This window comes from Olea europaea, unplaced genomic scaffold (genome assembly GCF_002742605.1).
Source record: "Olea europaea var. sylvestris unplaced genomic scaffold, O_europaea_v1 scaffold1584, whole genome shotgun sequence".
Taxonomy (NCBI): Eukaryota; Viridiplantae; Streptophyta; class Magnoliopsida; order Lamiales; family Oleaceae; genus Olea; species Olea europaea.
In genome coordinates, this window is record NW_019233458.1 from 7,385 (window position 1) to 20,419 (window position 13,035).

General features: G+C 30.8%; 1 protein-coding gene across 2 annotated transcripts; it reads right to left on the reverse strand.

Annotated features, from left to right (window-relative positions):
* Nucleotides 1-8,624: 8,624 nt before the first annotated feature.
* On the reverse strand, nt 8,625-12,385 carry LOC111376941 (aquaporin SIP1-1-like). Of its 2 annotated transcripts, XM_022999957.1 has the most exons (4): nt 11,876-12,385; nt 11,823-11,836; nt 10,622-10,894; nt 8,625-9,004 (listed from the first exon to the last, which is right to left on the reverse strand). In XM_022999957.1, exons 1-4 carry the CDS (start codon nt 12,117-12,119, stop codon nt 8,852-8,854), a joined length of 684 nt encoding a protein of 227 aa, XP_022855725.1. In that variant the 5' UTR covers nt 12,120-12,385; the 3' UTR covers nt 8,625-8,851. The 2 variants fall into 2 exon arrangements, with proteins under 2 accessions (XP_022855725.1, XP_022855724.1); XM_022999956.1 differs by having other exon boundaries at nt 11,823-12,382.
* Between the last annotated feature and the right edge of the window lie 650 nt (nt 12,386-13,035).

Below are 13,035 nucleotides of genomic sequence, written 5' to 3' on the forward strand. Positions count from 1 at the left end.
TACAAGATGTTCTTTAACAATAAAGTATCTTTTGAAAATATTCTTAATCCTTGGGCCACATTTTCCACAAAAATAAGAAAAAATAAAAAAATTTGAAGTAGTGAGTTTTTTTAGAATGTGTGATTAAAAAGTAGCAAAAAGAATTTTGAGTTTACTTGCAAATTATTTTATTAGAATAATAAGTGATTGAAAATTAATAGAAAAATGCGTTTTTGAATAATGGGACTAAAACAAGAATATAGAATTAACTTCTTATGGCTTCACCTTGCATTTGTTACAAATATTGGAAGAGTTACATGTTGTATATATTAAATTGCGATGATACACACAAGTAAATTTCTTTTTCAAGTATTAGATTACCAACAACAAAAGATTATCACATCAACTTGAAATATATCTTTTACTCTTTAAATTAACCTGCAACAAAGCCATGTGAATATATTCACAAAACCGTGTGATACTTTAGTAAGAGGGAGAATGAATAACTAAATGACAAACAATATGACTTCTTACTTCTTCTTTTTTTACTGAGTTGATCGGAATATTTTTCCCCGTTTGAGCCCCATTTTGGTAAAAAAAAAATATTTTGAAATACTAATTTTTTTTTAAAAAAAACTTATGCTTAAAAAGAATGAAAGTTTTTCAATTTACATGTAAAATTATTTTATGAAAGAATATTTGGTTGAAAATGATTTCTTGAAAAATGAAGGCCGAACATAGGCTTTTCCATGGTCATGTCTTGGCCTAATTAGCAAGTACGAGTTTGATTGGGTCATATGTGATGAGTAATCTTGATCGATATAGATTGCTTAAGAAGAGATCTTGCTATTGTGTCTAATGTGGATCCTCTATGATTCTATTGATTTCTTGGCAACTCTAAACGAAGTAAGGAAAGTTATCTTCGATAATTCATATGAAGAAGAAGATAATAGTGATGACATGGTCATGGGAGATATCATCGACATGCAAAAATATAAAAGGATTGAAAATCAAATAATTTCGAATAAGCCAAGTAACAAGCTTATAGAGGATCTCATTGTCATTCAACTCGATGAATCAACAACTAGAGAATGATATATAGAAATAGATGGATTAATTAAGAAGGAGCCAAATGAATTAGTGTAATTTAATGTAGATAGAATTAGCATGCAGATTTCCAACTTCATTGATTTTGTTATAATGCCGATGAGAAGATCGAAGTCTTCTTATTGAGTTTGAATCCGGTAATTTAGGCAAGTTATACCATGTTCAAGTTGGAAAAAGTAACATTTTGGATAAATGGATTAAAAATATGGTGCAAAGAAAATCTTCGGAAGCTAGAAAGAATTCTAAAATCATATTCAAAGTGCCATAAAGTTGAGTTTAAAACTATAAATTAAGAACTTAATGGGAAGCAACCCATTTTTGTAACCTTAACTCCTTAATTTTAATTATTGCTTGACATGTGAATGATACGGTTTCATTTAGTATATATTCACGTATAATTATTGTTTAGCCAAAAAAACATTTTGTTTTAATTTTTTTTATTAATTTTAGGTTCATCATTTTAGTTCCACATAAAAAAGTTGACCACGATCAACCGCCGTTTGACCGCGGTGAATATAATTTCCTGCTTGCCTTTGCAAACTGCGGTCCACCACGACTGACCACACAATAAATCAAAAAAAAATTTTCTCTTCTTTTTTCTTTTTTCTTCATCTTTTCTTGTTTTCTTTTATTCTTTTCTTTTCTTAATAAAAAAATCTGATTTTTTTTCTCTTTTCTTTCTTTTAATAATAATAATACATAAATAAATAAATAAATTTTTTTTCTTTTTTCTCTCAAAAAAATCAATTTTTTTCTTCTCTATCTTCTTCTTCTTCTTTTCTTTCTTTATAAAAAATATTTTTTTAATTTTTTTTTTAGGTCACAACTAATTTACAATCATCATTTATAATTAAATTAGTATAAAGTTACATGTGGATATATTCATGCTTATTTTGCTAATTCGATTTTTGTTTATGTGGGATCTTAATATGTTGAGTATAATAGTCATAATAATTATTATATATTTTTAGATTGGTTACACCGATGGAATATGTTGAAGGAACTTAGATCTTCATAAACCAAGATCATATTGTATAGCACAACCACTTAACTTATTGAAACGATAAGTTTGGGGGTGGTTATTCTATTGTTGGGAGCTATTTAGATATTTGTTGATTTTGTGCATGTTGAATATTTGTGTGGAATGTTTTTGGTTAACAAATAGAGACTAAGAGGTAACCATCTATTGGGGGTTTGATTTCAATTACTTATCCAAAAAGTAAAAGGCAATGCACTAGATGTGACACATAGGGAAAAGTTACATACATTGTTGTATGAAGCTAGTCTTGAGTAATCTAGCCCTATGCATCACCAATGTTTAGGAGATGATCCATCGAGAAAGAAGGTTGCTGCAATGTAGAGTGCAAACTAACTTCGAAAATCAAAGAAAAAAATCCAAAAAATAGAAGATGAGACACAATGAAAAATAAAGAAAAGGAAAACGTGCCAAAGTATGTTAAGGTAAATACAAAACAACTATAAGTAATTTGAAATTTGAACTTTTTGTGAAGGTTATAATCCTCGTTGAAGCTTTAAGGTTAAGATATTCAAACTTAAGGAGAAATATCATGTTTTAAAATAGTGACTTTCATCGGTGAAATCTAACCAAACTTGTGTAGGAAAGGATAAAAGAATTGTGTAATCAACCTTAGAATATACACCCAGGTAGGTGATCGAAACACGAGTTTGGGGATGTTCATCCTACGAGAGGCTAAGAAAATATTTGAATATCAAAGGTCGGGAAATAACTAATTTTGAAATTCGTAATAATTTGAAGAGCTATACATGCACACACACACACATCGATCAAGCATTGAACAAGTAAAGAATTGGTTTTAGTTGCATTCCTTATAAATTTTTCGTAAACTATCAAACGATTTCAATACTTGATGTGAGTTCGGCATATATATATATATATTATTTTATTTTTTTACTTATGTGTGTAGTATATAGTCTTCCTTGGGACAAACAAAGGTTTAAATTTTGGGTATTTGATAAGTGCATTTTATGCGCTTATTCAGTCTTCTATTCTTATTTATTTTTATGTATGTTGAGCGAATATCTACTTACAATTTATATGAAATGATGTTATTTGGAATTTAATTGGATTTGATTGGAAACAATTGAAGATTAATTGTACTGCAAGAGACCAATTGGAAGTATTAAAGGAGCATTCAGTAAAAATTCATAAGATTCGGGAGTTGAGGACTAAATTGCGGACTCCAAAACTTGCATCGGGTCAATTATTAATGATTTTAGAATGAAAAGGACTTAATTCCAATATTAAAAAATGAATGACTAAAGTCACGTGAGAAAAAGAGTTCAATTGGAAAATGAATTCATTTCATTTCTCTTCTCAAAACTTTTGATGGAATTCAATTTAACAACGATTTTGCTTAAATCTTGTTTTATAAATATATAACATAGTACAACAATTAAAAGGGGGTTGCGGAGTTTCACCATACACATATATTCAAGCTTTGGGGGATTCATTGGATACATATATTATATAAGCCCAAAAGAATGAAAAAGAATCAAGAAATCAACCAAAAAAATCAAGAGTTTCAAGGATTTCACAAGAAGAGGCGAATTCTTGATCCAAAATCTTCATCTTTTTCTCTTTTTTCCTTAATACCTATTGATTTACTTTAATTTCTTCTTGTATTTTTTGTTCACATGATATTAGTTAAGTAACCTATTTTTGAATCTTAATTTTATGTTAAAAATTTTAAATTTCCAACTGATATTGTGAATTGTTTTAATTTTCATTCTTAATGCTTAGATTAATTAGTTACTAATTCATTGATTTTGTTAGCAATAATCACATAGAGATGCAGATTATTTATTTAGATCACATAGTAAAAATCGGGACTAGTGTAAAACAGTAAAGATACATTTTTCTAGTTAATGCAGTCATTATATTGATTCTTAGATATTTAATGTGTTTAAGTAAGGTGAATCCGGATTCATATAGAGATATGAAATTAACTTAGTCAAATATAATCAATTTCAACTCGAGAGTGGTATATTGAATACGTTAGAAGAATACAACCGGATAAACATGATCAATTGTTATAAAATTTGGTTATTGAGATTAGGGAGATAACTATGGCAAATTCATAAATATTAACACTTAAATCATCGTATAAAAAGTCACTTTTATTGTTTTAGTACATTTAAATAAAAAAATCACAAAAATAAAAGAAACACCATATATTTGTTTTCAATCAAATTGAAGTAATTGAAGTAATTTTTAAATTATAATTCCCGTAGGAACGATAATTCGAACTTGTAGGTCCACTATTAAAAGTCAAAAGTAGCTTCTGAACTAAGAAGCTGAATTTAAATATATTTGAGTAATTTTTCTGAAAGTGTTTTATTTGATTAGCAAAGCCTTGAAAGGAAATTGATATAATGTGATTTTCTCATGAAACTCTGTTACAAAAAATAGAAATCCTACAAAACTATTGCAAACACTCTTATATTTGAATTCGGTGGCCACGTCCAAATATTACAATTTGCCATTTTTAAGCATGAAGCTAATAGATCATATGTTCAATTTAACGAATCATGTTGATATTTCACTTCACTCCTTTATCACCAACCATAGTTTCAATCTTCCCCCACGAGAGAAAATTTTGAGTAGTGAAATATCAATTTCACATAAATTCTATTAAAGGTAAAAAGTGGGCACTAAAGGACATTGGGAGAGAGCTGAGGTTGGAAAGTGGGACCATTTGCTACCTATTTTCAAATTTCAGAACTCATTCTACAATTTAATAAAATGTTAAAAGTCCTGAGTTGCAAGTCATGTTCAAAAGGGATAAAATCAATGCAATCGATCATCATTCGGTAGATGTTTGCGGTTTCGATTTATGCTATATGGAGTAAGCGCAATGCCAGGACCCATGGTGAGGCTCCTAAACACGATCCTGCTGTTATTCTAGATATTGTTTTTTCTATTTGTGCACGAGTGAATTTATGTAAGGCTTGGTCTCATCTAACGAGAATAGATGGCTCCAATGTTCATGGGGTTTTTCTATGGATATTTTTTATTGTTGTTGTTAGGATATGAGCACTAATCTAGGGTTCTGTTATTGGTGTTAGAAGATATATACTCCTAGCCTAGTTTCTTGTTGTATGCCCATGTGATTTATACTTTATTTTTACACTTTGAATATAATACACTTATCTTATCCAAAAAAAGAAAAAAAATAAAGATTCACTAAACTTTAGTTCGTCTTAATTGTAATAATGAATTTTAATTTAGTTTAATTGAGTCGTTGAATTTCAATTTTAATTTCAGATTTCACCCATCTGTCATATGTCGTTTTTCGTTGACACCACATCAAAAAGCGTTAAAAACGTGTCTTTTAACATTTTAAAAATAAAGATATTGACATGTCCCTCGTTTCATTGTTTTCAATTTTAAGTTGCCAACTGGAAGATCAGTTACAATATGATTATAAGCTAAGCAAAATCCATAAATTTGGAAGAGGATATGTGATGAAATGTGATACAATAGTCAAATTTGAAACTAAATTGAAAGAAAGCAATCCAAATGATATGAAATGAAGTTTTAAGCCTCAATTGGAATTTTGATAAAAATAAAAAAAATAAAAAAATTGAGCAACCAATGATAAAATTAAGGTCATTCAAAAAATAAGAAAATAGGGATGGCAAATAAGTTGATCCGCTTGTCGGCTCACAGGCTCGATCCATGGACCTCTAAGGCTCATACAAGGATGAGTTAAGCCTCAAGCCAATCACCAAAATAATTTACAAGCCGAGAGATCTATCTAACTAGCTTAGCAAGATCCTGGTGGCAAAATGTGGCCATTTGGGTGGTCAACGGTCATAGTTTGTTTACTTTTTTTTTTTTTTTTACATTTTTTTTAAGGGATTTTTGTTCCTATAAACACCCTCTCTTTATTCATTTTTTTTTCCACGCCACAATTCTTTCTACATTTTCAATCTAGAATTCTAGCATTCTACAACACAATTCTTGCAATCTTCATGTAATTAGCTTTTTTATATGTAATTTTAAGTTTATTATTATTCATATTTTTTCTTATTTTATTTCCCTCCAATTCTCATACAAAAGTATATTATTTCATTCCTACCTCTTTCTTCCATATAGTATTCCAATTCCAAAGGGATTGCAGAAAATTGTTGGACGCTAATGAATTTGATGACATGTTTGGTACTTCCAACACACTAGAAAGTACTTAGCTTCTCGCTCATCCTCTAGATTACGATTTTAATGTCTTAATGATATTTTAGTACTTCCTAATGATTTGGGCAATGATCTTGGGCTGGGAGCACAAAATTAATTGATTTGGATGATATTGAAGAAGATGAAATGCAGACAATAATTTTATGCAGTAAACAATGAAAGAATAAACAAACTGCTAGGTGTTGGGAACACTTCAGACTAGTGCTCACTTCAAACCATGAGGCTCATGAGCAAGGCCGGTCCTAGGCACAGGTAAATGAGGCTTGTGCCTTAGGTCCAAAACCACAAAGAGCCTAGTTTGGCCCAATTTTTATTATTTTTTTAATTTTTTACTATTATTATTATTATTATTATTATTATTATTATTATTATTATTATTATTATTATTATTATTAAAAGAAGGAAAAAGAAAATAGTTTTTCGTTAATTGTAAGATGATTGAGATATTTGTTTGTTGTTTCAATAAGTTTTAAATTAACAATATGTTGCATAATATATCCTTAAATTTTGCATTTACGTTGATTTTGGGGGCCAAATTTGGACTTTGTCTCAGGCCCCTACAATCACAGGACCGGCCCTGCTCACGAGCCACCATTTGAATTGAGAGTGTGGGATATGACTAGAGCTCGTTCTCAACTTGAGTGCAGACTAGCCAAGCTCATTTCCTTGGGGCTAAGCGAGTTCAGGTGTTTATGAAGAAGGATTTTGTTTAAAAAAAAAAAAAATGAGAGTAGAAACCATGCAAGGCCTCTTCAATTAGCTTGAAATCAAAAGCATTTACAGTGATAATACAAAAAGCAATGGGAGAAATAATGATGCATCGAGAATAAGAAGTAAGTTGTGGAGTTGATCTGCATGTAATACTAGAAAATTTTAACAAAACTTTAACAAACTGATGAGAATTTAAATTTAGTTAGCAGTAGTTTATATTACTTAACATAGTTGATTGTACTTACAACTAACTTTAATATAACATGTGGATGAACGGTGGAAATTTGTGGACATAGTATTCCTACTTTGCAAAAAGATAGTTGTTCACATTCTTGGTCAAACTTCTTCCTCTTTTGGATGTGAGAGAAATTGGAGTGTCATTGAAAGTAATCACGCGAAAAAGAAATAGATTGTAGCATCAAAGACTCCATAATCTTGTATACGTTACTCAAATTTTGTGATTGAAGAATAGGTCTATAATATCATCTATTTACTAGGCCATCGGTTTATTTTTAATATCTCGTTTATTTGATAATGTTTTCTTTATCTAACTATTTCTTATTGACAATCTTAAACACTTGTATGAGAAGAGATCTTGTGATATAGATGATTATAAGTGAAATGACAAGCCAAACTTTTGGATAGACGAATATGCACTACCCTATGGCTTTGAGTATCAAGAATTAGACAATTATATTTTATAAAGAACTTGTAGTTCCCAAATTTAAAGATCATGAAAAATATACTAATGTTCGAGGTTCGTAAGCTTAACTATCTTAACTCAATGTTGATATTGTTATTATGAGTATATTGACAAGACAAACTTTTGGATAGGGAAGAAGCATTACTTTTGTTAATTGTATGTTTTGAGTAACTGATGCAATTTTTGAAATCTTAAAAAAAAAAAAAAAAAAAAAGCCTTGTTTATTATCGTTATTATTTTTTTGTAATTTAATTTTTTATTTTTAAAAATCATCTGGTGAATCGTTATTTGACCCTTTGACCCTCCTTTTTTTGGGGTAAGCTGAGTCAATTTTTAAAACATTTATATTTCCTACTACATCTATCAGAATTAATTTATACCTACTACTGAGTTAATCAAAGTTACTTTTCATTTGGTTGGATCGAAATTGAAGCTTGTCTGTAGGATCAACTTATTCATTAGTTGGTAATTGGGTTTGCCTACTTTGATTTTTTATTGGAAAATTTTCATTTCCAAGAGATTATGTATAATCCATTTCAAACCTAAGAAACAAGGTTTATTATTTCAAAAATTAGATATTAATCAAATTTTATTTATAAAAAATTAATTAAAAATACATTATATTAATTAAATATATTAAGGTCATAATATTATATAATTTATGGTCACAATTATGCATTAGTCACAATTTGGACATCACGATCACAAATCATACATTTTTTACGTCACAGTTTGTTTCTCAATCACAAATTTATCAAATTACTAGATTACATATTATTCCTTGTTACAAATCACAAATTTTATAAGTCACAAACTTATTTTATGATCACAAAATATCAAATTAATTATTCAAAAATTATCAAATCAAATATCAAACCTAAGAAAGAATTGGCAAGGAGTAAATTTTATAGCTTCAAATTAACCAAAATTTCCAAGTTTCCTCATCAAAATGCATAATTTTTTCATTTTTATTTTTTTGGATGTAGCTGGCAGAATAGAATTTCCAAATCCCTATAGCAGACTGTCTGTAAAAATAATCTCAAAGCTAAAAATACTGGTTCAGGACATTGTAATATCGACAAGCTTAAGTGACTTGTTTGATGATCAATAGCATTTCAGGCTTTCTTCTGCTTCTTGACTGGAGGAGGCGGAAATAGAAAACGGAAAACCCACGCAGCTAATATTGCTCCAATGAAGGGGCAGATCCAGTAGACGTAGAATTGCTCCCATGTTTTGTGCGTATTGTTTACATATGCCCAGCCAAAGGCCTGCAAAGATATTAGATATAGATTAAGATGTATGATAAGGAGCATATGATCCATTTATAGATAAAGAGCACGAAAATAAGCAGAAGGGATAGGAGAACAATAACAAGTGATAAAAACAACAATGTATGGAAACTTTCTGAAAATCAGCACATATGTTGCAAAGTTGAATGACTGATTAGCTCGTTTGTTATAGTGATATTAAATTCAAACTTATGAATGTATCGAAAACTAAGGGTCCGTTTGATTGTCAATATTTTCCATGAAAAATGTATTTTTTCACCCAAATTCCTACTTTTATACTGTTTGATTGACTTTTTTCCATGAAAAACATTTTCCTACTTTTGGTCATGTGACCATATTTTCCTCAAAATCAAGGAAAATGTTTTCTTTAGGTGTAGTAGGATTTTATTTTCCAACGGAATTTTCTCCTTTCACTTTCTTATTCATCCACTCTCTCATCTAACCACAAATAAAAATTGGACAAGTATAATATTTTTAAGGCTAAAAATTAAATCAATCAAACACATTTAATTGATAATTTTCATACAAATAAGTTCTAGGGCAATTAAATTACCTATAATTTATTTTCTTTCTATGCAAATTTCATACTTGCAATCAAACGCACCATAAAGGTAAAGTTAATTTAAAGAAAATCATATTTTAGAACTCTAGTTCAAGTTTTGGATTGCAGGAATTAATAGGTCATTTGCAAGCTTGCAATTAGGGAAAATGGCAAAGATTGAGTGGTTGAGAAGCTTGCTACTATGGCCCCGTTTGGCTCCCATTCTCCTTCTCCTTCTTCTTTTTTTTCTTATTTTCAACTACATAATCTTCCATAAAATAATATTACATGCAAATCAAAAACTTTTCATTCTTTTTCAACAACACATTTTTCAAAAAAAATTATTCCAACCATTAAAATTTGAAGGGATGGGGGCCAAACGGGGGCTTATTAAGAGTGATTGCAATATTAAGACATGACAGTGCAATGAATTGAGATCCTTAAAATTATGCGCGCGGCTAACAGATCCATCATAGATCAACTGTGAAACAGTGTTGTGGGCGGGCAATACAATAGTCGTGCTGCTAAACGAAGCAACACCATAGATGGTGAAGTACAAGAGCCGAAAACATTACTAGCTTACATTCCGACCTAAGTAGCAAGAAAGACGTGGAATCCCATATGTTCAGTCAGCATTGATGGACAATAATCTAATGGCATGTTTGCTAGAAAGAATTGTTAACATTGACCACTATTTAGGAATAAAAAGAAACTTAAATTTTGTTATTTAGCTTCCATCTATGTTTACACCAAGCATGCACTCGTTGTGCTTATAGATGTCAAAGATCAATCTATACCTGGCATCTTAATCAGAATTTTGATGCAGAGAGAAGCATGATTAGGAAAGAATATAATAAAATCTAACAAGGAATTTGAAAGATATAAATAAACAAAAATAATGGTGTGGATATTTCTGCTATTATGCTAAGCAAAGAAACACTCTAAAGTTTCTTATAACTTGATTGAAGGAAAATTCATTGCATGTAAGACAAGAATTTACCATAAATTGCCCATGATTTATCTAAAAAGGGAACGTAAAGAGAGATGGGACTTACATTTGCAGGATTCATGGAAGGTCCAGTATAACTCGAACCTGCAACCACTAAGGCAACAGTTGACATAGCTAGCAACCAATTCTTCACAAATGGGTTGGTAGGACCCCTCAGGACAATGTAAAGGACAGCAAAGGTAATTATGAAGGTCAATACTCCCTCAGCAATTGCTCCTGTATTCAAATCGACTTTCAAAGAAGGACAATCTAGCATGTGCTTGTATTGCACTGGCATAACCTCTAGAATCCCAAGTGCACCACCTACTGCACCAGCTGCCTGTCAAGGACACCACAAAATAATTTACGATTTTTACAAAAAGAGTCTATTGGTTTTTTCCATCCATTCATTCCACTCTTTCACAGCACGTTTAGCTCTTCTGGAACCTCATTGTTCTTCATGATCAGATTAGCATGAATCAAGTGTTCAACTGCCTGAACTTAAGCAATGCAAATTTTAAATATTGCAAATCTAAACTATATTTCAATGCCAGCAATCCTCTAATCTTTGTCATTTACAAAGTACAAGCGAGTCATACAATCAGAGGTGGCCCTAAGGGTGCGCAGGTGGGGCAACCGCACAAGGCCTCAACGTTGTAGGGGCACCAAAATATTTTTTGTTATATATAGTAATTTTAAAATTTAAAATTTTTATTATTATGTTAGTTAAAGGGCACAATATTTATGAAAAAAGGGGCCCATTTTGAAATTTCACACTGGACATCCAAGATCTCAGAGCCAGGCCCTGCATACAATCCAAGATGATCTACTAATCTTCGTCATGTACAGAAGAAAAACGAGTCATACAATTTCCAAGAATCATCTTGCAAGGATCAAAAGTCACTCGGCTTGATGTCAAGGATTTGGACTCAGTTACAATCATCATCTCACATTTCATGAATAGCCGGAACACTAAGGAATATCCAGAAAGGAATTGTACGAATTGGTCTGATTTTACACCTTTTCCTCCCCTTTTAAGAAAGGATCCCGAAAAATCGATCTTTTTGTAGTGGTTGAATCTCTCTTCAAAATCCACATTCTATGTCCCGTCACCAATGGAATCCAAATGATTCAGCATTGAATTATTGACGTATGGCCTACGGCTATGACAAAACGACTGAATTTTTTGCTTTCTAATACTTATAATCTTGCAAAGCAATAACATAGACCATTAAACGAAACATGAGAATCGTACAAGAAGAGGTCACCTGAGCAGGAAAGCGGACGGCGGCGCTGACAAGAGACTCAGTGCCTCCAACGCCGGCGGCATAAAAGGCGGCGGGACCTGTGGGATTGAAGGTGGCGCCTCCCAGCGCATCTCCAATAAATCCGAATACAAACAAAAGAACAAAAAGGAGAAAAGTGGTGATCAAAAGCGTAGGCAGGCCTTGGCTAACCCCAAAAGCAGAAGCCACAACGAAAGTGAGTGCACCCAACGACGATGCACAAAAAACCCACAAGCACGTCACTATCGCATCGGCGATTGCTACCTTAATTGCCCTCATAGTACAATCCAGCTACCAGAAACAGCAGACTTTCGGCCCCTTTATTTTTACGTAAAGAAACACCAAAAAAAAACCCGCTTAATTTATTATATGATTCACCTGTAATACTTCACACGAATCGTAAAAACTTAAGAAGCAAAATAATTCACGAAGAAAATTTCCTCTACTTTCAAATTTCAACCAGAACAAAATAGTTATATTTAAGCCCGTGGGATTCATGAAATGTTGATTTTGACTTATTTTGGAAAAATTCCAAACAGAGGGCAAAATAATATTTTTTTGAGATTACGAAATGATTATCAATTACAATTTGTCCTTTCGAAATTTGTGCTTATCCAGTCCCCTTTTTTAATTTTACAAGCAGTTTTGCAACTTTTGCTACACTGGCATACTTAAATTTTAATTGACATTATGTGACACAATTTTACCATTAATTTGTTCAACACTTAAAATAATGTATTCAAATGCCATCCAAGTTGAACACAAATAATGTAAAATTAACATAATTCTTTTTCAAGAATCTCTTACGATCATATTTTTGTTAAGATTTGTTCAAATTTTTATAAATTAGTAATATAGGTTGAAGTTATTGTATATACTTTATTTTATTAAAAGTAATGTTATTTATAATGAGGACTATTGTAGTTGTCACACATAAATCATATAGGACGACTACCGGTAGTCCTTAGTGCTATAAATAGTATTATACTTTTGTTAATTATTAGTCTTTGCATGTGGCACACTTTGATCGAGCAATGTACATGGTTTGTTAATAATTCGATCAATTTTTGGTAGAAACTAAAATTTATGAGATTCACATATTTTATTATATTCACATCTTTTTAATCACATGTTTAATCAACTTTTATTAAAATTTATAAAAATCTGATTTCAATCCCATGATTTAAATTAGAAT

Excerpts from the sequence above, each read along its gene's own strand:
- LOC111376941 (XM_022999956.1), bottom strand. The coding sequence starts at position 12,119 with ATGAGGGCAATTAAGGTAGCAATCGCCGATGCGATAGTGACGTGCTTG. Across the intron at positions 10,895-11,822 it reads CCGTCCGCTTTCCTGCTCAG|GCAGCTGGTGCAGTAGGTGG; the intron begins GTGACCTCTTCT and ends TGTCCTTGACAG. Across the intron at positions 9,005-10,621 it reads CTTCCATGAATCCTGCAAAT|GCCTTTGGCTGGGCATATGT; the intron begins GTAAGTCCCATC and ends ATATCTTTGCAG.